Source organism: Gobius niger, assembly GCF_951799975.1.
Source record: "Gobius niger genome assembly, chromosome: 14".
Taxonomy (NCBI): Eukaryota; Metazoa; Chordata; class Actinopteri; order Gobiiformes; family Gobiidae; genus Gobius; species Gobius niger.
In genome coordinates, this window is record NC_136865.1 from 11424126 (window position 1) to 11449966 (window position 25841).

Genomic DNA, 25841 nt, shown 5'->3' on the forward strand with positions numbered 1-25841 from the left:
GCCCTGACCTCATATTTACTTTTATGTAACAGTCACCAAAGTGCACAAAGAGCTTTTTTTTTAAGCATCCGAAAGCCATTTTAGCTTTGATGTCCTTGACAGTTTACTGAAATTCAACTTTTCACTTCAGCTGGGATATTTTTTATTTATTTATTTTTTTTACTCAAAGTGCTGTGTAATTCTGCATTTGTTAGTGATTAACACAAAGATACATTATTAAGGCTAGATTAATTGTACAGCACATTTCATGTCAACGACAACTCAACATGTCCCCCAGCAACACCAAACACACACAAAAACAATAAAAAGCATTTAAATCAATCTACAAAATCATTCATAAAAAATGTGTTGAAATTAAACTCATCTGCAGCAGTAAATAACCACGCTTTAAGCCTGGACTTAAACATAGTCAGAGTTGAGGCTGTTCCAGACTTATGGCTGCATGAACTTGAAAGCAGCCCCAGCGTGTTTAGTCATGACTCTGGGAACCGCCAAGCGACCCCTTCATGAGATCCTCAGTGCCCGAGGTGGTTCATAAGCTCTATTTTTTGCCCGACTATGAAATGACTTTCAGACAAGCGGAGCTATTTTAAAGTCTATTCACTGAGCAAGGGGACGCCAGTACAGAGACCTGAGCACTGGACTAATGTGGTTTATTCCTGGTTCTGGTCAGGCCTCCCGCAGCATCGGTCTGGATTTGCTGCAGCTGTAACAGCTCGTTTAGAAAAGCCAGTGAGGCGGCCATGGCAGGAGTCTGAACTTCTGGAGACAAATGCATGAATTGGTTTCTCCAAGTCTGGTATAGACACTGTATTTTTTATCTTGGTGATGTTTTTTAAGATGGTAATTTAATATTACTCTTGAAATTCAGGTCTGAGTTCATAATTAAAGAATTCTAACTTTTAGATTCTAGTGAGAGAGCCTGACCAGATGACCAGTGATTCTGTGGCCTCTATTGGCCAAAGGCGGTGGCCTCTTTTATTTGTGTTTAACTGGTCAGTGTATAGATCTGAGAGTCACCGGTTATGTCACAACATCGCAGTAGATACTTAGCTAATTCCTTTTCAGTCACTTGTGTGAAACTACAGGTAGCTCAGCTCAAGGTGGAGCATGTGAAGCCTCTGGCTTTTAAACTATATTACGCATGGAAATTGCATGTACTGCTTCTGCTGAATGGGCACATTCGCATGAATGAATTTACACTGTATTGATGCCTCTGGAGCGTCAGCATAGAATGAATACATGATTATTCCGCTGGTTGAGAAACGTGTTCAGCATGAGAGCTTGTTAAGTTGGATTCATTCTGCATTTGAAAATGTGGGTAATTTTATAGTTTTGATTAATAATAAAGACGAGAAATAATGGTCTGGACTCTCAGAAACTATAAAAATTATGCATACCTGTTTATCTAACGGAGTCCTGCCTGCTGTTTAGACTGTAGGCTGATTTCAAATAAGTTTGGGTACTTTAACTTAAAACTTGTATTGAGACAAAGCAATAAATTCCATTTGATGAATAGAAATCATTTTATTAATGGTCTCTTTCTTTTAATTTGCAAACTCAGGCATTTTCATTTCTGCCTATGTCCCCTGCCCAAATGCAACGCACACAAATAAGCACTATCACAGTTTTCTGTTCATAAACTACAAAACCCATTTCCTCACAGGCAGCAGCTCCGTTTCCCAGGATTCATTTTTCACCCCTTGCATCTCTCTCTGTTTGCTGTCACTACATTTCTGGGGAAGTTGTGCCACGGCTTCAGCTTATAGCTCATGGCACCTGAGATTAATTACAGTAAATGGGCTTGTAACACTGGGCAGTTTGTCAGGAGCATCACAAGCTCAGCCTCATTACAGCAGAGATAATTAATTTTCCTTGTAGTGCACTTGGGCTTCTGTGGTTTCATCAAATCAGATGATCGATCGTTTTTTTTGTTTTTAACTCTGTCCTGGAGCAACATTATGGTGTTTTATATTAATGTGAATGTTTGTGGTCGCAAAAGGAAACAAAACAAAACACGAACTTACAAAAACATATCATTTTAAAGGTAGAAAAAAACACTGGTCGCCCATAAACGCTATGCACCATTTTGATGTCATAAACCAATACCAGTATCAGAGAAAACCTCCCCAGGCTTCTCTTTGTAGTTGATGAAGACCAATTTCTTCCCCACAACTATCTGATAGTGGCGGTCTAACTTAGTCTCTTTGATTTGTTCCACTTCATGGGGATCTGAGTCGCAATACTGTCTCATCTGAACTGAGAAGTTTTGCGAACTTCAAACGACCTGCTAAGACAAAGATTGATACTACCGATAAAAGTGCCAGAACTGTCGACTTGAAAACAAAATGGACTAGACTTGAGTGCTTTTCTGTTCCCTGAAAAAGGACAGGCTTGGTCCATGTACCGCACTGTCTTGGTTGAGTCAGTTTTGTGTGGTAAAGTACATTAACTTTGCTTCGTTGTGGGCGCGCTTTTACTGTATCAGAACTGTATATTCACAAGGCATAATGAGTTGTATAATTGGATATCTCACCATGAAAACTTCAAAGCCCTTTCAAACTTGAATAATGCTAATATGCTCACAATCAGCTCTGGAGGGCAGTTTTGGCTCCACTTCGTGTGTAATGTATTTTTATGGAAATTTTGCAGGGAGAGATTCAATAACAATCAGACTTTGAACCATTACAACGCTGAACAAATCAACTGGGAATGGCCTGTATTAGGGATGCACCGATACCGATACCAGTATCGGGTATCGGGCCGATACCACATGCTTGTACTCATACTCGTACTCATTCATGAGGTCCCGATACCAGGAACCGATACCATTTGACGTGCGGCCAGCGCACCTACGAGGCGCACCTCTCAGCTGAGCAGAGAAAATAGCAACAAACTGGAGAATTCTTTAGTGGAAATACAATAATCCACATAGAGCTGACTTTATTACAGACTGCGCTCTCTAAATCAGAGTCTGTGCTGATTTAGCCAGAGCTAAATGTTGTTAGTGCTGCAGCGTCTGCAGTGTTTACAACATACAGGCTAACGTTGCTAACTCGCGGCTAGCGCAGTTTTGGCCATTCTGACGCCGTTTTATGACCAGGGGTTTATTCATCTGAAAAACTAACCCAGCGACTAAAAAGTCCTCAGAAAATCCAACGTAAAGACATCCAGCATGTCCATATAGAGCGAAAATGAGCTGCAGCAGAACAATGAAAACGCTGTAGCTACTCGCTAAGTTGCTACAAAACACACGAGAAAATCCACATGGAGCTGAAGTAAAGACGAAAAGAGACCATTTAAAATACAATTGTTACATAAAAACACATAAATGAATAAAGCACAGGCATTGGGAGCTTTTGGACATGGGCTTTTCTGTCGATGATGGACAGTGCAATAAAAATTAAAAATTTTATTGAATGAAAATAAAAATAAATGGCATCAGCACAATTCTAATATAACAGCTCTTAAATGTGTAGCCTACTTGTAATGTAAATGAGTAAATTTACTAATTACAAACCAATCTGCTGTGAAAAAAGTAAGAATGTTGAAGAAAATGCCTTGTACTCGTATCGGTATTCGGTATCGGCGAGTACTTAAATCCAAGTACTCGTACTCGTATCGGTTTTAGAAAAAGTGGTATCGGTGCATCCCTAGCCTGTATCTGATAATTTGGATTTTAAAAAAAACCCAAGGCTTTTCCAAGGCTAATCTTTATTTGCCAAGCATGGTTGTAGTATCATGTATCAACTTTTGTATAAAGAATCAAAACCAGAATCAACCAAGTGCTTGAAACTTGTCACTGTAAACATGACACATCTGGATTAATGAGGAGCCAAATAAACATGTTTTTAAGGACGTTTTGCAGTTCGTAGCCTTGTGTGCACCATCATTAGAATAGTTGCTTCCTGTTCCCGTTACATTAATCTAGCATCTTCTAAAATCGAACGTAATCTTTGTAATAAGTGTTTAATCTGACCTCCCGATGGCCCGTTGTTCAATTTTTGCAGAATACCTGGCTTTTCTTTCCCTTTTTCCGGCACATGCTGGCTCGCAATTGTCATCAGTATCTGTTAGCTTTTGTTCACCATGTGCTCAGAGATGAAAGCGGTAAACAAAAATACACCTATTCTCTACACCGTGTGAATTGGCCTGGCTCGTTTTCTCTCTCTGCCGCTGTTCTTGTTCCCCCACCAAAGAACCTTTTCTGTGTCTCTGCAGGCTGTGGGACTGTACAGTCGTCTGCCACGCTGCCTTTGTACTGGCAACTGAGAGAAATTCCTGTATAAAGAAATGTGGTCATGATATGTCTGTCCTTGTACAAATCTCGTTTTAGTATGCCGTGTGAAATCACAATCACTTTGCCACCTCTTGCATAATGATGATGAAGATGTACATTTCTGTCATATAGGGAGTATTTGCTGTTAAAACGGTGTGTCCTTTTAGACTTGATAGATGCATCTGACAAAATCTTCTTAATGTACTGTATTTTCCGGACTATAAGTCGCACTTTTTTTCACAGTTTGGCTGGGGATGCGTCTTATACTCCGAAGCGACTAATATGTGATCTTTTTTTTTCTTTTTTGTAGTTCTAATATATAATTTCACATGCCGCTAGAGGGCACTGCCGACTAATCGAGCAGCAGAAAGAAAGTTTGGACTGAGCGAGGGACTGGCGAAAAGTGGAGGTTACTCTTACCGCAAAGAAGAAAACAAAAAAAGCTCATCGTGGGCTAAAAGCTAGATGGCCACAGCTAGAGGAACGGGTTAACAAATGAGAGCTTGAAAAACATGCTGCCGGGAGAGGCTTGTCAATAGTGCAGTTACGCCTCCATGCCCAGGTAGTTGCCATGGCGATTGTTCAGAAGTGACACTGAAGATGAAGATTTCAATGGAGCGATTTGGAGTGATCATCAATGTGTTACGTTAGCATACCGTACGACCATTCAGGTTGTTGTTTTTTTTCTTCATTCTGCAATTTTTGGCTAGTGCGTCTCATACTCCGGAGTGACGTTTAGTCCGGAGAATACGGTAATGCATAATCGCAGAAGATAATTTGGCTGACTTGATGTCCTTTTGTCTGGATTCAACAGCATTTATAACAAAAAATCAAATCCGTAGCGCTATCCTTTAGTTAGTTGAGAAGAATCCTGATCCAGTCTTTTTTTAGGAGCAGATCTCTACAAGGGGAGCCAAGTCCCACTTCAGTGCATTTCATCCCTGATATTGAGATCCTGTTTGCGAACTTTGTTCATACGTGCACACTAACACAATGTCAGTATATAAAGCTTTCTTCACCTAATTGAAACAGCACTCAGTAAGTAGTGCTGTGGTGGCTGAATACTCTTCTAAACTATCCATCCAGTATCCATCCAATAAGTAAACCAGTCCTCTTGTGCATATGGATTTGTTTGCATTTTCTGTCACATGAGTAATGGACTCACTTTCCACTAACCGCACAGTCAGTTTAAATAAGCAATACCAGCATTTTCCAACACATTGTTCAAATGCATTAGTTAAATGCAAAAGCGCTTTTGGCAAAACTTCTTTCTGATTAACAGCCAGAGAATCAGGGACAGATGGAATGTTGCTTTTTTTCATCATTGAACCAATTTCATTAACAGCATGTGTCTTTGGATTACAGATGTCATTGATCAGGGTCTTTTTAAGCTTGTGTTAAACAATTACATTTTCCAAAAAAATCCATCTGCCCATTTCCTTTCCGGACACAATTTGTTGCAAATACACCACTTGTTCCAGCTACAATGCCTTTCCAAAAAAGTTGGAAAATCGATGGGTGGGTGTGTATGCTTCATCACCTCTTCCGCTCCCCCTCAGATGATGTATAGAAAAGTCAATTAGACACGGCGATTGTGTGCTGTTAGGTCCATTACATCAGAGGGCCTTTTATTAGGAGCTCACTTCTCATTATTCAAATATGCAGGGGACTATCTCTATGTATTGTCCACAAGCTTTCCAATCAAAATCTTTGTCCCCAAGGCCCTGTTGAATCAAATTGTCTTTTTTAAGAATCACCCTCCTAGCTTTCTCTGTAATGGGACGATGCCAGTCACATAACTTGTTTTCCTGACTGCTTTCTAATATGAAACACTCGACAAGCAGGTTAATTAAACCTCCCCCAAGCTTATGCCAGACATTTTTACTGGGAGCAAAACACATGGACTATTAAACATTGTCCTGTCATGTTGAATTGTTTTGTGTTGTGTTGAGATTCATGTCTTCCAAGAGTTGTTATGGTGAAGTTTTGGGAGGCACAGTGCGCTGTCATTTTGGGGTTTGTCTCCCAGCGACGCTGCTCAGCCTCCGCATCACAGTGGGTTAACTGAACAAAGCTCTCAATTGCTTCTGCCACACTGTCCGGAGACTGCTGCAGGTGTGTAAGGAGTTTGCTGGAGTTATTATGAGGTCAGCTGTCAGATTGCTTTAGGGAATAACGTGTGCAAGATTGTCCACAGGGGTAGAATAGAAACCGCAAGTGTAGGTGCAGGAAGAAATGTTGTAAGTTTGACAGAAAAAAAGGAGGATGATATTCTCGGCATCTATCATAAAATAATTTGTATTTTAGTCAATCCAATCCAATAATTAAACTGCTCTGGGCGGTACATATAACAGTTGAGTCCTTTTTTCCGTAATAGTGTTTGTATGTGGTTAATTGATTATTTGAAGTACTTGCTGTTACAATACCTTGAACATTTTTGGTATCAGCATAAAATCTTTCACCAATAGCGGAACAATTGTCATGACTTGAGCTATGTCCAAATGCCCTCATTAATCCCTATACGATGCACTATATAGTGGTCACAGTGTTTTGTAGTGGTGTCCAAATGATCACAGGATAATGTTGTGGACTCAATATTTCTCACACTGCACTTTAATGATAATAATAATAATCTCTTGGATTTATAGTTCTTTTCAAGACTCCCAAAGCGCTATACAGTAAGACCCCCCCCTGGCCATTACAGATTTGTAATGACCAATTTCATCCGCTGTTTGTATGTGTGAAGGGAGTGTGGGGGATGAACATAGACTCTGTCTCCCATGGTCCCTAGTGTGGAGTAGAGAATAGTGAGCTGAGCTGAGGAAGAAGAGCGAAGAGACCGGGAGGGAGAGTATAAATGTGGATGAGGTCAGACAGGTACTGAGGGGCCATGGAGTGGAGGGATTTGCAAGTAAGGAGAAGGACTTTGTACCGAATGCAGTATTTTACAGGAAGCCTGTGTAAATGGATGAGTTGGAGGGTGATGAGATTCCAGGGCTTGATGTGAGTCAGAACCCTGGAGGCAAAGTTTTGGATATATTGGAGCCTGTCCAGGAGCTTTTGAGGGATCCCGGATAGGAGTCTATTGCAATAATTTCTGCTACCCGAGTCCGCAGAACTTGAAAAGCATTTGAGTGGAGATCACAATGCATTGTGTGAGGAGAACAGTAGATGGCAAAAGGTCTTTGTACTGGACAGAACATAGCACAATGAAAACAGTCAGAAACGCTATTTTAATCGCCTGTTGTGCTGTAATTAGGAATAAACTACATAGTCCATATAAAGAAAAGTTGTTACCATCAGCTGCTTGCTTTTAGCTTGAGCCGTTGAATGATCGATAGTTTCCCCATTCAGGTGAATAGTTGTTATAATCCACTTTCTTAATTAATGTAGCATACATGTTGGTTAAAACATACCGTATTTGTGTTGTAAAAGAGCCAGAGTCATGTGATTCATGACAAGGAGAAAGTATTGAGCTATCCAAGTCAGGCCTAAATGTCTGAGCAGAGTGGAATATCTTGACAGTTCATGACAAAACACCATCAAGCTATTGCTCACTTGAAGGACTTCAATGCTTCATTAATCAAGTGATGCCATACAACATTGCTGTAAAATGGAGGCCCCACCTGGAAAATGTCAAACAGCAGAAATACCGATTATGAATGTGACAAAGATTTCACGGGAGGCTGACATTGTGGTCACTGTGAGCAGCTGACTGTGCCTGTCCCTAATACGCACAGCTCAGCAGCGCAATACGTGGCTCAAATAGGAAATAGAAATGCTTACTCGGGGTTTTCATGTGTAAGAAATGGAATACTGAAGTAGGAAAACTGCAAGTAATATGGCCTAGTTTAGTGTTCTCTCTCTAACTCTTGCCCTCACAATCACAAGGCATTTTTTTTTCTTCTGCCCATGGCTCAGGTTGATCTCAATATGAAGTAAATCTCTTGGGAGCGCTGGCTTGTTGATATCCATTGTTTGTCTTCACTACACTCGTAAGCCTTCCACTCGCCATGAAGGATCTATCCTTTAGCAAGAAACATGAAGATGACCTCCCATAATCTGCAATCGTCCTTTCTCATGTTTTATGACCACACTGTGCCAGCTCACCCTCAACCACCTGACTGCAGTGGTAAAGAATTTCACTGTTTAATGTCTGTCTATTCAGGACATCACCTCCACTGGCTGATCCTGATTTAACCTTCCAGCTATTTGAGTACTTCCAAAGACACAAAGCAAAACAACATTTAGTAGTGTTTAAGCAGAACCAAGTAACAATTTTACCTTAGTATTAAGTCCCTGTGAGGGTAATATAAGTGTTTATGGGATGATTGGACGCGCTTTCTGTGCCGCCGACCCGGGGACATCTCGTGGCTCTGTTCTCATTCTCCAATACATACTAATGCAAGTCCATCGCCAACTGTACTCCAACCTCCTCCGCTGTAGGGTTGTCTACAAAAACACTTTTGTTTGCGCTTTTGTTTACGTTCTATTGCTTTAACCTTCACTTTTTTGTGTGTTAAATTTGCATTACACAGCTGACAAAGGTGTAGAACAAGCTACCAATAATTAGATTACAACATTTACAATGTTACACTATATCTTTATTCTTTTTGATTAGCTTTGATTATGCTTAAAAAAAAGGAAAGAAATTTGATTATGCGTTTTGAAGTTAAAGCAGTTCTATGTAACTTGTTTACCTTAATAAAAAAAAATCATAGTCCCACTGGGGGTAATACAAGTGTTAACAGGATGATTGGGGGGTCTTTCATTTCCCTCTGGTGTCCCTGGCCAGAAAACCACACTTGCAACTTCGCTGCCTACGGTTCGGGGGCACCAATACACACTAATAGAATCACGAAGAAGAAGCTAGCAGGCTAACAGGCAAAGCTAGCTGCGGGCTAGCACCACTTAAACAGTATTTACAGCCAGGTTTGAGTGAAAATAAATATCTCCATTGTGTAATTGGATGTACAATATCCGTCTCTCCCTTTGTTTTTTCTGTCAGCGTAGTATTTACTCTCACGGAAAATTAATGAGTAAAAAACGCAACATGCTACAACACCTGCAGTGGCGCTTATGGCCTCTAGGAGCATGAGTTACTTAGTACTGCTTTAAGATAAGCTCTTTAATTGCATGCACAAACACATGCTGCAACACCTCAACGCACTCATTTTCTTTTGTACTTCGGCTTTGATTAACCATTATAGAAGAGAGGGTGAACTCACCAAAGTCAGGTGGTGAGTTCATCCACCTGGTTAGTTAAGGTTTACTGTTAAGTTTGATTTGCACTGTGGTCAAAAATGTGTGTATTTGACATTTCTCAAACAACTTTTCCTCCTCCAAATATATGTAGCCTAACCCAACTAATAAGCATGAATGTTCCTCGTATAGTTCTATAGTAGTCAATTAGTGCTTTTGCAGAATATGGCTCTGCATTGACAAATTGGTGACTGTAATATGTGTCAGCTGATGGCTGCCAACAATGGGGGTGTAAAGAGGAGCTCATTAGGCAGCACCCTGTCACACTGCTGCAATTAGTCCGCTCTGAGAAAGAAACCTTAGTCCCACTCTAGCTCAGGGCTCTCCACCCACAGCACGGACTGATGAGGAGGACATGGGCAGAAGGTGGGAGTATCAAAGTGTTGATGCCTTCTAGCAGTACTGTTTCTACATTTCGAATCTGTTGGATCCTCGATTTTTCTCATTTTATTTCATTTGGAAAGACATTGGTCAGATAACACAAATTGACTGTTGAGGATTACAGCAAAGGCAGTGTGTGGTGTGTTTTGGTCAGTGTTCAGGTAAACAGGGCTTATGTTGGGACAGGGTGGATGCTGAGGTAGGAGTGATTTCCCCAGGCCCCATATGAGTCATCAGAGCAGTTCTTAAGTTGGAGGTGTACTAGCTGAACATGGACCACGGTACAATAGAAATAATTTACACAATGTCATTCATATTGAAAAAAAGTTAGCAACTATTGGGCAAATGACAAACTACTTATGACGCCATGATAAAGAAAAGTAACCCCCTTCCTCAGCCCTTAAAATATGGTAATGAATTTCTTTCAGTGAGTTTGTCATCACACTTGTATAATTTGAGAAAAAATATATCCTGTTCTTCATGTCAGTGGACTTTTAGAGAGTGAGAAATTGATATTCATGCTTTCTTTAACTGTTTTATGGTGCATTAAATGCTGTTTTTCTGCATTTTTAGACATTATATATGAACATTGTGGATGAGCAATGCTTCCATTGATTAACTGTTTCGAGTGAATGGGCTGAACTCAAAAGTCACTCCCCAAAGAATTCACAGGTCCACAGGGGTGCAGAAGCATGTGTTGTCCATTGATTTTGTGTGGGCCAGGTTAGCGTTCCCATAGTTTTCCCTGAAGTGTTGAAAAGTGTCATAAATAATTATGATTTCACCTGAGTGGAGTATTGTAGTAACTGGAAGATGGTGAGTACAGCAAGCAAAAGGGCAACTAAAGTCTTTTTTTTATTGCAATTCATGTCTGGAGGTAAAAAAACACCCTTTTTTTTTCTTTTTCAAGATTTTACACATTTGATGTCGGTTATTATTTGGTAAATAGGACATGTTTGATCCCAATCCAAATCCTTTAAGCAGTGGGGGCTCCGAGTCTTGATGTTAGACCCATCAGTGTGAGAAACACGGGGCTGGGTTAAGTATAGCAGTGTTTCCCACACATAGACTAATCTGTGGCGCACCGCCACAGAATCAACACCGGCCGCAACATATTGCGTTTTGTAATGAAAATATTTATTTATTTATTTATTTGGGCCGTTAATGCGTGTTTTAAATATTTTCAAGGAAATATTTAAAACATTCAAACTGGGAGATTGATAATACAACTGATATAAAAACATGCATGCCCTCATAATTTATTCTCATACAATTTTTAATAATATTACTATTAACATGAATCATAAATGATCATTTCTGTAATGTGAATTCTCATGTACCGCCGCTGACTTTGGGGCAGAGGATGAGAATGTTGTTGCAAAAACTCCAACTCCTTGGTTAAACTGACACTTTAATGTAGTGTATTACAACAAAAGAATAATTCTTAAAATTGATTTTAAAGCTGTTTTGGTAATGACAATCAAAGGGTCACGTAGAAGGTTTGAACGAAGATTTTTCAACTTTCTTTTTTAATTCTGATGAGATTGGTCAAGCTTCACTCCATTTGAGTGTCACATGGATACATTCAAACCAGACTTGAAAATAGTTGCATAGGATGAGAAAAGTTTACATAAACTTTTGTATTTTGTCTTTCTTAAACTTTTTTTTTTATTTTTTTTAACCTTATGTGTTTATTGGAGCACTTCTAGATTTTACTGTAAATGTTTACTATAAAAAAAGTAAAAAATAAATAAAAATGTAACAATATAATCACATTTCTAATTTCAAGGCATGTCCCAAGTCAAGTCCCTGGGTACGTTCATAAAAATGTATTTGTTGCTTTTATAGCATATGCTTTATAGTTTAAAAAATGTTTCATGAGAACCACCCAATTGGCCTTTCTGGACATGCTCCATTTGTTTCCCACAACTTCCAATAGTAGGTTTGCAGAACCTGCTCCAAGTCTGTTTTGTGAAAGTGTTTTTTTATCTTAAGTTACAAAAACTATTGCAAAGGGGTCGGGGTAGAAAAATGCACATGGGGGCTTAAAAAGCCTTCTGGTAGTTCGCTTTAAATCGGCTTATTATTACCCCTTTCTTTATGAGGTCTGGGCGACCCCAGACCTCCTGCTTCCATCTTTATAAGATGCACTTTCTCCACTCGAGATCTAAAGCTCTTTCTCTAAATCCATTTGTGTAAAAGATCCTTGCAGCAGCCTGTGTGGAATGGGCAGACCGCCCGAAGACGTGAGTTTTATGAGACGATACCCATGGGTTCTTTCATCTGATCCTATTTCTATAAATGAGGGGTTGTTTTTCACGCAGACAAAAGCAACCATGGCTTTGAATTGCACCTCTGTCACACGGTGGGACTATTTGTTTTCAAGTAATTACAGCTTAACCAGAAGGGAACCCATCTCCGGATCAGTTACATACCATCGAAAAGACTTGATGATAATCCAGTGGTGCACCGCATAGCCCCTCAATAAAATTCATGAACTTCAATACATGCCACAAAGGTTAAAGTGGCTCGCACGAAAAATAACCTGTCCATTAAAGTTGCATAAAAGCCCCTTTCTTATGATTCTTTTACAAGCCTCATGACGTTGGCTGGGTTCAGTGGCCGTGGGGGGAAAGTACATTTCCCGGTGTCAGCATGTCTACAGCCCGTACTGTAAGTAGGCCAGTCAGGCACGCAGCTTTCACCTCAATGAGTGAAAGCGAGAATGAGTTTTTAGAAAGGGTTGGCTTGACCCCTTTAGCAAAGTAGCTCACAATAGGAGAATTTTTGACTTTCTTTGGCTAAGCTTATAATAGACAGCAAGGCGGGCAAGATCAGCTACTTATGTCTGTGCTGTTGCTCTTATTGAGCCATACCACAGTGCTATTTTGTGGAAACAGTGTGGCAAACGATCAGGGTAAAGTAATCTTTCAACCAAAGGATGAACTTGAGCTTCATTTTTGCATTTTTATCTTTGAAGTGTGTTTGTTTGCATCTTCTTTAGTGTTAGAAATCCAAATTTATTTATTCTCCTTCCAAAACCGTTTGGAATATGATGCGCCACAATGATGACACAGTATTTCACAGTGACATCATAATCAAGGCCCTTTGATGGTTTAAAACTACATAACATAAAGACATAAACATGGGAGAAATGACTGTCCCGTATGAAGTGCAACTTGTTTATGTCCCATCTCATCAGACAGTGGCTTAGAGGTTAGAGTCCAAATCCAGTTCTGATCAGTATAAGATGATGTTGCACTGTAGGACAAGACATTTTGCCCACATTGCCTGTATGAATGTGGTGAGAGAGAAAGAGAGGGGGAGTGAATGATTGGACATCCTAACTGAACCTTTCATTAGGCTTATTCTTTATATAAAGTATTCATTATCCTGATTTTTATGATGTATGATGAACAATATGGCATTGGCACTTGTCCGCTTCTATCTTTTTTATCATGCAGTGCTAAGCAAAAAGGACATCCTCACTCGATGGCACATCCCCACATCGGCTGCCCCGTCTCTGCATCCTCCTCTGTCACTTTTCATAGTACAGTGATATAATGAGGGGCAGGGGCCTTATAAAACCTCTGTAAAAACGATCATCTCACGGTGCTGCTTATCTGGGCTGTGCATGCACAGGCCCACCCATCCATAAGAACGACAGCAGATCTATATCGAGGCATCTGCGGTCCACACTCGTGACAAAAATAATACGGGAGATGGTGGAAGAGGAAGTGATTTGAGACAAGCTGGAATTATCACATTCCAATGCAGTGACTTGTTCCTCAAAAATCCCCATTATATTTTTGGGTCCTGAGTGAAGGCTGTATTGTTAATGACTATGTTTTATTAACTGTTGTTAAAAGTTTTTGAAAACATCTTCTGTTGCACCTGAACACATCATCAATGATGTAACCTGGGCTCATCAGGAGTTTCGGACATCAGACATCAGACACCCTCGCTAGAGTTTTGATTGGGCCTGACCCGGGCACGACCAATTCCTCATTCGTCAGCCATCGTTGTAAATGAGCCAGAACTGTGGAAATATTTGCATGACAGGGAAATCTCTAAAAGCATTAGTTTAATGTATCATGTTTGTTCATGATGTAAGGCCATACCGTCTTTGTAGTACAGTGATACCCTTGATTCCATAATAAGTAGGCTTAAAGGAATTGGCCACCGTTTTTACATGCTGAGATATGTTCTTACCTAACCTTAGTCGAATTAATATATCCCCGTCTGGTCTTTGTCCGTGCGCTCTGTCACGCAAACATACACAGCCTCTCCCACATGTCATATAGCTCCAAAAAAGCTCACGATAGAAGCTACCAAGCTCTTCCACGTGTTCCCTATTTAAATAAAGTTACGTGAAGTGTTTTAATGCGAAGTATATTTACACAGAAATGTAACATGTCGATTTTATAAGCAGATAAAAAGGGGTACTATATTGTGAGGCGTAATGATTAGGGCTGGGTACCGTTAAACGGTACCTACTTGGTACCGACCGAAAAGCTCCGGTAGGGGGCGGTATCGAAAAACTATTTTTTTTCGGTGCTAATTTTCGGTACTTTTTCTCTCCAAACGTCAATAAATTATCCGCAGTGAGTCTAAAAAAGCCTGAACTCATGAGCAGCTTCAGCGCAAATGCAGAAGCAAAACTGTAACTTACTCACACTTCAGTCATTATCAGAGATGGCAGAGCCGCGTCTGAGCCGGCCGGGACTAAACAGGGACTAAACCAGGACTTACAGTAAACTGGTTAAAAACCAGGACTAAACCAGGACTGAATCAGAATCTAGATCTCTCAGACAAATAGAAAAGCAGTGACAACACGTTAGTGACAACACGCTATGACAACGAGAAACACATTGGCTTTACCTTTAGCGAAAGCCCCGCAGAAGTTACGCGCTGTTGTTTACAACTCCATGCTGCACCAAATGGCTGCACCGGAGCATTTGGGATCAAAGATTGTTTTTTGGAAAAGGTGAGCGCTCACTCTGCATTAGCCATTTTTGGAACAGTTATGGTGCATTTTCAGTGACAGAGTGAGCGCTCTCACTATGTAACAGATCTTTGACGTGTGAGGAGCTTTCACTTTGTCGAACAGCGCAGTGTGTTTAGAAAAGTTTAGCTGAAAGAAAACGGTGCCTGATGTGGATCTGTCTCTGCACCGCAGAAGGTAATAACGTCCTTTCTCTCTTTTTATCACTGCTTTAGTGGGAATTCTGCTCAAAAAATGAAGTTACAGGTGACGCTGCTGCGGCCTGTTTTCTGATGTGACGTGTTTGTGCCGGTGTGCTGTTTGTTCTCCTGAATGATACTTTTTATATACATTATTTTAACTCAATTAAAATAACAAAGGTATCGAAAAAAGTACCGTTAAGGCACCGGTACCGAAAAGCAGGTATCGTTAATGTAGTGGTATCGAAAAAAAACGAACGGTACCCAGCCCTAGTAATGATACGAGGAGCACAGCGTCCGCGCAGTAACTCCTAAAGACTTCCCCGCTCACTTCCGTCAGTAGAAGCTGCGTGACTTGTAGAGAGCCAGCAGAGAACAGTTGAAGAAGCGTCGATAACTTGTGAACGATGCCTTTTACGTGCATCGTGTCGGGCTGTTATAACAAGCAGAAAGTATATAGTGTAGTAATGTTTCACAGATTTCCAACTCACCCCGGACGACGACACAGGACTCAGGACCTCGACTATGAGGTAGGAATGCGAGAGCACTTTCCGAAAATATATTTTCTGCTTGTTGTAAAAGGCTCTCGAAGTGAGCAGGGGAAGTCTTTAGGAGTTACTGCGCGGACGCTGTGCTCCTGTATCATTACGCCTCACAATATAGTACCCCTTTTTATCTGCTTATAAAATCGACATGTTACATTTCTGTGTAAATATACTTCGCATGAAAACACTTCATGTAACTTTATTTAAATAGGGAACACGTGGAAGAGCTTGGTAGCTTCTATCGTGAGCTTTTTTGGAGCTATGTGAGATGTGGGAGAGGCTGCGTATGTGCTCCGTTTGCGTGACAGAGCGCACGGACAAAGACCAGACGGGGATATATTAACTCGACTAAGGTTAGGTAAGAACATATCTTAGTATGTAAAAACGGTGGCCTATTCCTTAAACATTTCACTCTTGGTAATGTCTACGGCAGCTTTTAAACACTCTCACTGAGGAGGGTCTGCACCTGCTGAAACAACATGATTGTTTGGAAAAGACCTACCTCTGCAGTGCTTTTATGTCGCCTTTAGATTAGGTCAGAACTCGAGTCAAAAAGCTGTAATCGGGTGCTCTGAACTTCGCCCTTTTGTGTTCACACATACTTTATGAATTAGCCATGTGGCGTTTTTGACTTTTGCTGTGAGCTGCATTTGCAGTTTCTGTGTTCCACATTGTTTTGTAGGATGTTTTTGTGCATCTTTGCTGTGTTTTTGTGGGGTTCAGCTGATTTGTTTGCTGCTTAGAATCTTTGTTTTAAGCAGCCCTTGCTGGCCATGAAGGAAACAGCGGGACACCATGCTCAGAGATGGGGACAAACCCACCATTTTAGAGGATTAATGAAGGCAGCCAGCCAGGTTTCATCTGGGTACTCTGGTTTCCCCTACCTCCGCAGCGGCTCAGGACTAACCCTAGTAAAGCACTTACTTAATGCATTTGATTTTTTTCATTTTTTTTCATGCAGCCTTGCAAAGCCTCCTGGTGATATTTACAGTCAAGTCCATTTTGATTGATTGGAGTTTAAACGTTGAAATAAGTCTAGGTATAAACTTCACACTGGTGTTCGACATTTACGATTTGGTCCACAAAGGCCTGAGGAGTAATAATAATAGTGGCATTAGGAGTGGGCACAGTGGCAACAACTTGACATTATGTTTGTTAACACTGACATATAATTTTGCAATTATGGATGAGCATTTTTTTTTTCTCTCGATAGAGTTTTGTAGGGTTGTAAGAGTTGCTTCTGGCTTTCTGGCTGTGCAGCATTTTGGCACGAATATTGATTACTGGACCAGTAGCTGTTTAAATCTACTGGTATTGTCTTGACTTCAACTCTTTTATCCATGGTTTTGAATTAGGGGTTGTCCAATACTGGGACTCGACACATTGGTGTAGTTTCCTATACTTTATGTCTCTTGCCGTCCTCCTCCTGGCCCAAAGCTGAGTGCCGCTGTCTGAAGCGTTTGAAGTTTTTGTTTCTTCTAGCACTTCCACATCCTCCCCATCTCTCCTTCCTCTCCAGCGTTTTAGTGGGATGTTGTGCCAGCACTTTTTAAACAAGTACTTTGTTATCGATTTGTCATCATGTGGGATAGTGCTTCACATGATTAGACAGAAACCAAGTCTTAAGTAATGTTGCTTTCAAACATCTGTTGAATTCATTGTCACAAAACATTTACAACAAGATTTTTTTTGTAATTGTCAACGTAATTGTTCAGGATAATCCTATTTTGTCACTGTTTCGTTATGCAAGAGAAGACTGCAGAAGGGCGGTTTTGGAGCTTGCTTGTGTAAATATCCTGGGACTATATGGGGTTTGTGGGATTTAAATTGGTTGTAATGACACAGCAATGCAAGATCTCATGCCCAAACACCCCCATGCCCCCCACTGTGCCCGCTGTCTCCACTGGGAATATTTGGAAATCCTATAGAGCTGGGAGCCCCTGAGAGCATAGAGGCATTTGAAGCATTCACTCACGCTCTTAATGGAGCCACTTATCTGCTCTGATTCATTTTCTATTAGTTTACCATGAATCATTCCATTTTCTTGTCCACTTACTGACCACATTGAAGATGTTTTAATGGACATATCCAATTTACATCTCAGTGCAGTATTGCATGCACACAGTGATCTCTGAGTGATTAAGATTAAAGCTAGTTGTGGAAGGTAAAGTGAAAAGTAAAAATTTGAGTGTAGTTTTTGCTCATCTGATCTTATATTATGATGTTTTGAAAACTGCACAGTGTTTAGGTCAAATAAAATATATTCCTAGATTTTTAAGTATTACGTTTTCGCTTTTTTTTTACATTCTGATTCTGATTTCTGATCAAATTTAAATCAGGTTCATAATAAGCTTTCATATTGAAATAACTTAATAAATAAATGTAATGGTTCTGTCTACTTCCAATGCCTTGTTGCTGGAGTTTCCAAAGGGAGGGTTGTCTTGAGGCCCAGAGCCTGGGGTCGCAACATGTTTTTAAGATAAAATAACCATGACTTGCTGTATTTAACCTCTTATCCCCCACTTTAATAGAGCATGTTTTTTGCAGTTGCAATCTTCTTACAGCCTACTGGCCAACACCTCATTTGAAAGCTAAGACCTACAAAACTGATCAAAGATTTTTTGTCGTGTTTCAATGCGTTGCTTTTTCATCCTATTTTGTCACGTTTTGGTGACAAAACGTCACTTTTTGACCACTGTTTGGTCAAAAGTGACCAAACAGTGACTGTTTGGTCACTTTTGTTGTTGTTGTTTTTTGTGTGTGTGTTTTTGTAGATTTTTTTTGGTGCGTTTTCATTTACTTCTCGCTTTTGCCGATATTTTGCTGTTCTTTTCAAGAAGCTTTTAGATTTGGGTAATGCCTGGATACCTGGATAATTACTGGAGAAACTGTTCTTGGTTCAGCTGGGGGTTAAGAGGTTAATGTTATGTTATGAGGCCAAATAACAAAAAAAAACACAGTTCAGATAAAAATGAAATCCAATTTTAAAACGTTTGGTCACTGGAGAGTGATAACAAGCATCAATTACTGGGGATGTTTGGAAGGTTTTTTTTAGTGGATCCACTTCATCTGTCCTTTGGGTGTTATTTCTTTCATTAAATAATCATTAATTGCCTGTTTCTGCTCGTTGCTGCCCTTGGGACCTTGCTTGATCTTGTGGCTTTTGAAAATAAAACTCGGCATCAGGCTGAAGAGCTGAAATGACACCGCCTGGTCTCTCTCTCTCGCCCACACACCGCGGTCGACTGGGCGCGTAGCCGTAGCTGTCATGTCACCCAGCACGGCGCCCATATTAGCTGACATTTGACCTTTAATGAACACAAGCGGAGCCCTGCTGCCTGCGGAGGTTAGCCCCGTGTGTACGCGTGCCGTGGGCTAATGAGAGAGCCTATGTCAGACCACCACGCTAACCACGGTAAAGCCCCGAACTCCTCGGCAGGCTAATAAGAGCCTCCGCATGCACCGTCACAGGTGTTATCAGAGGACGCATATAATGTACGCTTTTTTCCCCTCCGTTTTTTCTAAATTTATCAACTACCTGTATACTTGGAGCAGATGGAAATGACATGTTTTTATATAACAATGCAGTATATATGTTATTAACACATTGAGTGCAGCGCTGTTTTTGGGGATTTAGCTGTTGAGTGCCAACAATCCAGACAATTTTTCATCATATTTGTAGCACTGCAGCATATTCTATGTTTTAGCTATGGACACATGCTATGGCTCATTTGAAAGGTGAGACTCTGAGCTCTCCGTAGGTGAAGACAGTTTTGATCAAAAGTCACAGATTTTTTTCTAACTTAACTTTAACTCCTCTCTTCCTCTCTCCTCCGCTCTCCTCTACAGGCACTAACGTTATGGGAAGAGGCAAATGTCTAAATATCTCAGTTTCAAGTCAATTTTCAAAGACAAAATTGTTGACACGTTTTGAAACACTGCATGTTATCGATCGCTTTCGCTCATTTCGCTCGTCTGCATTTAAACAGCCTGGTTCTCCGAGTGAAAACTTAACACGGATGTTTCTCAGCCTTTCTCAGTCCTTGGACCGATTTTAACCATTTAAAAACTCAGAGAAATGTTAAAATCTCAACTGTTTTTGGTCTTTCCATGGGAAGTCGCTCTGCTTTGTCAAACATGCTCCTGAGAGCGAGAGAGATGTCGGCTCTACAGCTGTTCGCTCTGCAACACCACTAAAAAAAAAAGAAAAACACAGTAATATATGTGAAGTGTCCAGGTCGTGACTTTTCACACGTTTTTGATTGTCATTCATTTCAATTTTGTTCATCACAGAGCTACCAAAATCACACATAAAGTGTATTAGAGTGTCTAGTTTCGTTATTAATTTAAACAAATTAAATTATCATTGTGTTAACATCATCTGAAATCTTGAAGTTTGTTTGAATTATTTTCTTTTACATTTCATTTAATTTCCATCTTTATCTCACACTCACTGATTTTGCTCTGCTCTTGGTGCACCCATCTCAAGACCGTACGCGCTTCTTGGGAGCTCAGTACAATTAAACTTGATGAGCCTTTTCCTTTTTATCTTAAGTCTCCTTGTCCCAAAGAGCCTATCCAATTTGCTTTTGCGAACTGCGCTTTTGTAAACCCATCTTGTTATTTGCGCCTTGTTTTTTTGCCTTGCATTTGAAGTCCATGCTGAACAGTATTGCTTTGTTCTCATTCATTGCTGGAGGTTTTTTTTTTGTTTCTCGTTGCATGGGGCTGTACCTTAAGGCGTGTTCAGATAGAGGGGAGAACAAGGCTTCGTGTATTCCATAGTGCGGGCTCTCAAGGGGCCACACTCGACCGAGAGTACAGTACAGCAAATGACGCCCGTTCTTTTCATCTGCTCAGTCCTTTCTCTAGGCCAAACAAACAATTGTGTTTTGCAGCGTGACATTTATGATTAGACTTTGATCTGGCGACTACTTCAGTGGAGGCGAGCTTGATAATTTGTCCAGAAGTGCACTTGAAAGTTGCCGACTGAGCAAATTGGAAATAATTGGCCTTCTCAAGACCTTTTGAATGCTTTGATTCAAAGCTGAAATTGTTAACTAAGAAGCTGCCCCCAACCATGTCCACATTCGGATTATCTCTTTCTGATTGTCTATTTGTGTTGAATTATCAGCACAGCAAAACGTATTTTTCCAAAAACAAGTTTGACAAAGAGAGTTAGTTTTCCACCGCCGCGAGAAATGATAAAGTATAGTCAGTTTAAAAGTTGGACAACTGCTAATGACCAACACAGAACTATAACTGCTCAGTGAAAGAAAAAAGTTTTCAAATACACGCAACGAAAATGTACTTATTACTCATGAAGCTCATTTTTCATGAGGAACTCGGACATAAAACTTTTTCTTTCAACACTTACCCATTTCTTTCAAATTTTGTTCACAAATCTGTCTGCATCTGTTACTGGGCACTCAAGAGAATCCATTCCCCCTCACAGATGTGGCAAATGAAGATACTGATTACAGGTGTGCCTTAGGCTGTCTACAATAAAAGGACACTCTGAAATGTTCAGTTTTACACACAGCACAATGCCACACATGTCGCAAGTTTCAAGGGAGTACGCAATTGGCGCGCTGACTGCAGGAATGTTCGCCAGAGCTGTTGCTCATGGAATGTTAATTTCTCTACCATAATCCGTCTCCAAAGGCATTTCAGAGAATTTGGCAGTACATCCAACCAGCCTCACAACCATATGAGACCACACCAGGCCAGGACCTCCACATCCAGCATGTTCACCTCCAAGATCGTCACCCGGACAGCTGCTGCAATAATCAGTTTGTCTGTCAGGGGCCGTCACAGGGAAGCTCATCTGCTCTGCACGTCGGGGTCTCCACCTGGCAAATGCTCTCATTCGATGGTGTCTGACACGTTGGAGAGGTGTTCTCTTTACAGATGAATCCCGGTGTGCACTGTTCAGGGCAGATGGCAGACCGCGCGTGTGGCGTCATGTGGGTGAGCGTTTTGCTGACGTCCATGTTGTGAACCGACTGGGCCATGGTGTCGGTGGGGTTATGGCGTTGGCAAGCGTTATGGACAATGAACAGGTGCATTTTGACTGCAATGAGAACCTGAGGCCCATTGATGTACCATTGATCCACGACCAGCACCTCATGTTGCGGCATGGTAATGCACAGCCCCATGTTGCGTGGATCTGTACTCAAATCCTGGAAGCTGAAAACATCTCAGTTCTAGCATGTTCAGCATACTCTCCGAACATGTCACCCATTGAGCATGTTTGGGATGCTCTGGATCGGCATATGCAACAGCGTGTTCCAGCTCCTGCCAATATCCTGCAACTTCGCACAGCCATTGAAGAGGAGTGGACCGACATTCCACAGGCCACAATCAACAACCTGATCAACTCTATGAAGGAGATGTGCTGCACTGCGTGAGGCAAATGGTGGTCACACCAGACACTGACTGGTTTCTAACCCCCCCCAACAAAGCAAAACTGAACATTTCAGAGTGCCCTTTTATTGTAGACAGCCCAAGGTACACCTGTGCAATATTCATGCGGTCTAATCAGCATCCTGATATGCCACGCCTGTGAAACAAAAGTGACGCATCTATATATTTTTTGTGCAGATTGAAAATAGACTCTGTATATAGTTAATGTAAATTGTCTTAGAATGTATAAATTATCGCTTGTGTTGAGGTTGTTTTTATACTGGTTGTTGTGCTGCATCAATCCAAGTCTCTTTTAGAAAAGCCTTTGAGAAAATTGGGGCACTGCTATGCAAATAAAGCATGGATCTTTGTTTCTATAGGCTCATCACCAGGACTCAAAACAGTTAATTTAAAAATATGCAGCGGTTTTTCAGCCATTTTGCCTAATCTTCATTATATTTCACAGTAAGGCAACGGCATTTTGGCTCGCAACGTTTCAGTATTAGCCATTGCCGCTAATGCTCCCAATCCGGCGTTACAACAAATCCTTTTGTAGACTAAGGCAACGTACGGGAGCATCTCGCCTGCTTTTTTAAATCCGCTTTTCTTCTCTTTTGTGCAGGGGCCACAAACGCAAGCACGATGAAGCCAGGGAGGAGGAGGAGGAGGAGGATAAAGGAGCTAAGGCAGAGGAGAGCTCTGATGAAGAGTCCTCTAAGGAGTCTAACGAAGGAGAGGAAGACAGCAGCTCCGAGGCCGACGAGATGGCTGCAGCTCTGGAGGCTGAGCTCAACGACTTTATGTAAAAACTAACAAACCAGGAAATGGACTACAATTAGCATTTGCCCTTCAAGAAAATGGTACTTAAAAGTTATTTTTGCAGAATTTGGATGTGGTGCTGAATGTCCTGTACAGAGTTGACTCGCGGTGTAAATAAATGTTTTTTTTGGAGTAGCGTTGTTATACAAACTTTTGAAGATACACTTGGATGTTTTATTGTGACGAAAACCTATAGGAGAGATGCGATTTGATACTTTTGTTTTATTTTTCCTAATGTGAATTTTTATATTGGTTAAAAAAAGAATAAAATACATGTTTTTAAAAAAAAATGAATAAATAAATATTAAAAGTAAAAGATGGTCGTAAATGCCAAAGAGTTTTGAAATAGGATCGCTAACGTGCAGCTAAATATTTTACTATAAAAATACTACTTCGTTTTGGCAGCTTTTTGGTGTCATCAATTCATACAGTGGTTCTAGACATTTGAATGTGTTTTTTCACATTTCTTTCACTTTCAGATGCTTTGTATTTCTGATCTGATGAGGCTGAGGATCTGGTTTTTAAGATACTTGGACTATTGCTGCACTAATATCTTTTTTGTTTTGTTTGGTTTTAGAAATTTAAACATCTATGTCATCACTGCTGACATTATGCCTTTTCCTCTAAAATGCTACTTTTTTTTTTCATACACACCAGCAAAAATATCACAAAACAGAGCCCTGGGCCCATAGTAAATAAAAGGATGAAAGGTGTAGCTTTTTTACAGTTCCTCAACAAATGGCTGTTTTCATATTTCTGTCACTCTGATATAGATTTCCACCACTTTGGTAACACTTTACATTACGGGCCAGTAAGTCCTTGGTTCTTACAGTGGTCCTTATGGTGGCATTTACACTGGTAATTCTAGGTAGTTATTGTGGTTCTTACAGTGGTACTTACGGTGGTACTTACAATGGTACTTATGGTGGTAATTACAGTGGTAATTCTAGGCACTTATTATGGTACTTAAAGGATACTATAGTGAGAGTTACAAGTTATGTACTTCTAGATACAGTGGTAACTCTTAGTAATGAAGGTTGTACTTCTTGTTTTCCCTAATGCTGTTTTAGGTTGTTTTATAGTCACACAATCCTAGAAATTACATCTGTATGTAGAACTACCACATTTACTGCTTATGAATTGCTACTGTAGTGTTCTTAAACTACCATTAAGTACCATAGATGTATCACTGAAACTACGAGAAACTGTCCAAAGTACATAGAAGTATGACCTTCATTACTAAGAGTAACTCTGTCTCCCTAACCCCTAACCCTAATGACTAGTAATTATAACTTTTAGTACCACAATAATAACCTAGTAATTATCCTGTAATTACCACTGTAAGTACCACTGTCATTACTAGTAATTACCACTATAAGTACCACAGACTTACCGGCCCGTTATGTAAAGTGTTACCCCCACTTTTTCTTTATACTAAGTTTGAACATTTTAAATGCAGGTCACTTCTCCCGGTACATAACCAAATCGTCCTTGAGAATGGATTCTCGAAACCCAAATGAAAAATCTATTTTAATGTAATTTAGTCCACGGTAAATCTCGTGCTCTGTTCCTGTGGTCAGCAATTCAGACCCTCCACTGCTGTCCAGTCAGTTTTCTTTATTGCTCTGGTTGCATTTTTGATTTGCATCTTGCATTCCTGCACAATGTTCTCAACTGTAAATGACAATCTAATCACGAAGTTTTTAACTGCGTCCCCAGCCTGTCGCGAAAATGATTATTGTGGAGTCAGAAATGGGTTGTTCGTCACCAGGAGGCTTCACGATAACACTCACTTGAATATAAATTTTAATTCACTGTGGCACTACAACAAATAAAATGAAATGTATAACAATTGCTATGAAGGCTGGTGTAACATAATTGTCTAGCCGTGTTTGAAAGCATTGCTCTGTTTGTGACTCGAGCTAAACAAATTAATCTTAGGGAGCACCTCAAGCAGAAATGGTTGATCAGTAGGCTTCACACCACTTTTTTGTGTTTAATTTCCCGCCTATATTCTAGGATAAAGAAAGGCTTGTACTAGAGGTCAATCGATATATCCGGGGAGATATCTGGATATTTAACTATAACGGCCGATCTAACGGCAATAAAAGACAATATCTCCGGGACCGGAAATGATAGAGACTTCTTTTGCATTGGAAAGAGCCAAGTCAGGCTTTAAAACGAGTCCCCCCACAACTACCTAGGCCTCAGGGGAACAGAGAAACATGAAAACAAGTTTCACCAATGAAACCTCAGCGATTATGGACATGCTGCAGTTTATTTTGAAGCACAGAACCTATTATCTAAGTTGGTTTTAACTGGCGCAATTGTATTTTCGATCGCCGCGCAAAATGCCGCTGCTAGCAACAGTATGCTAATGCTAACGACAACATGCTAATGCTAACGGCAACTAATCAAAGCTGGGACAGAAACTTTGAATCACCTAAAGTCAGAAAATAAAATCACCCACAGCTGGAGTGGCCAAGTATTTGTTTTCCCAGGATTATCGACCAGACATTTGGAAAAATCGGCTGAGCATAGCAGCATCGGTCAATAAAATAATCAGAAAGACCCATATCGGTCGACCTCTAGCCCGTACCCTTCCCGTTCCCTTCATTCCACCTTCAAAAGAGAATTTATTGTATATTTTTTGTGATAAACGCCCCCGTACGATTGTGTTCCCCTTTGATCACACTTCCTATGCATTTGTATTATATCATATAAAGATGAACAGTCTACGTCTTTTCCCACATGATGCACAACCACAGCCCACATGTTTGTTTGTTTTTGACCCGCCCGTAACTGGATTTTTGTTTTATGCTCACTCCAATACCATGTATAGTGTTTGTAAAGTCTTATTTCCTACGTGGCCCTAAGAGAAACAAAATAATTTCACAAATAAATATGTTGTTTGAACTTATCCCTCCCAGTCTCCTGATTGTTCACCTCATTTATTGCTTCATTTA

General features: G+C 40.5%; 1 protein-coding gene across 1 annotated transcript in view; it reads left to right on the forward strand.

Moving 5' to 3' along the window:
* Positions 1 to 23397, forward strand: part of ctdp1 (CTD (carboxy-terminal domain, RNA polymerase II, polypeptide A) phosphatase, subunit 1) — a 54065-nt gene extending 30668 nt beyond the window's left edge. Inside the window, exon 13 of the mRNA XM_079571230.1 lies at positions 22679 to 23397. Within this exon, the coding sequence (XP_079427356.1) occupies positions 22679 to 22862 (184 nt within the window). The 3' untranslated portion in view covers positions 22863 to 23397. The remainder of the gene's footprint in view (positions 1 to 22678) is intronic.
* The last annotated feature ends 2444 nt before the right edge of the window (positions 23398 to 25841 follow it).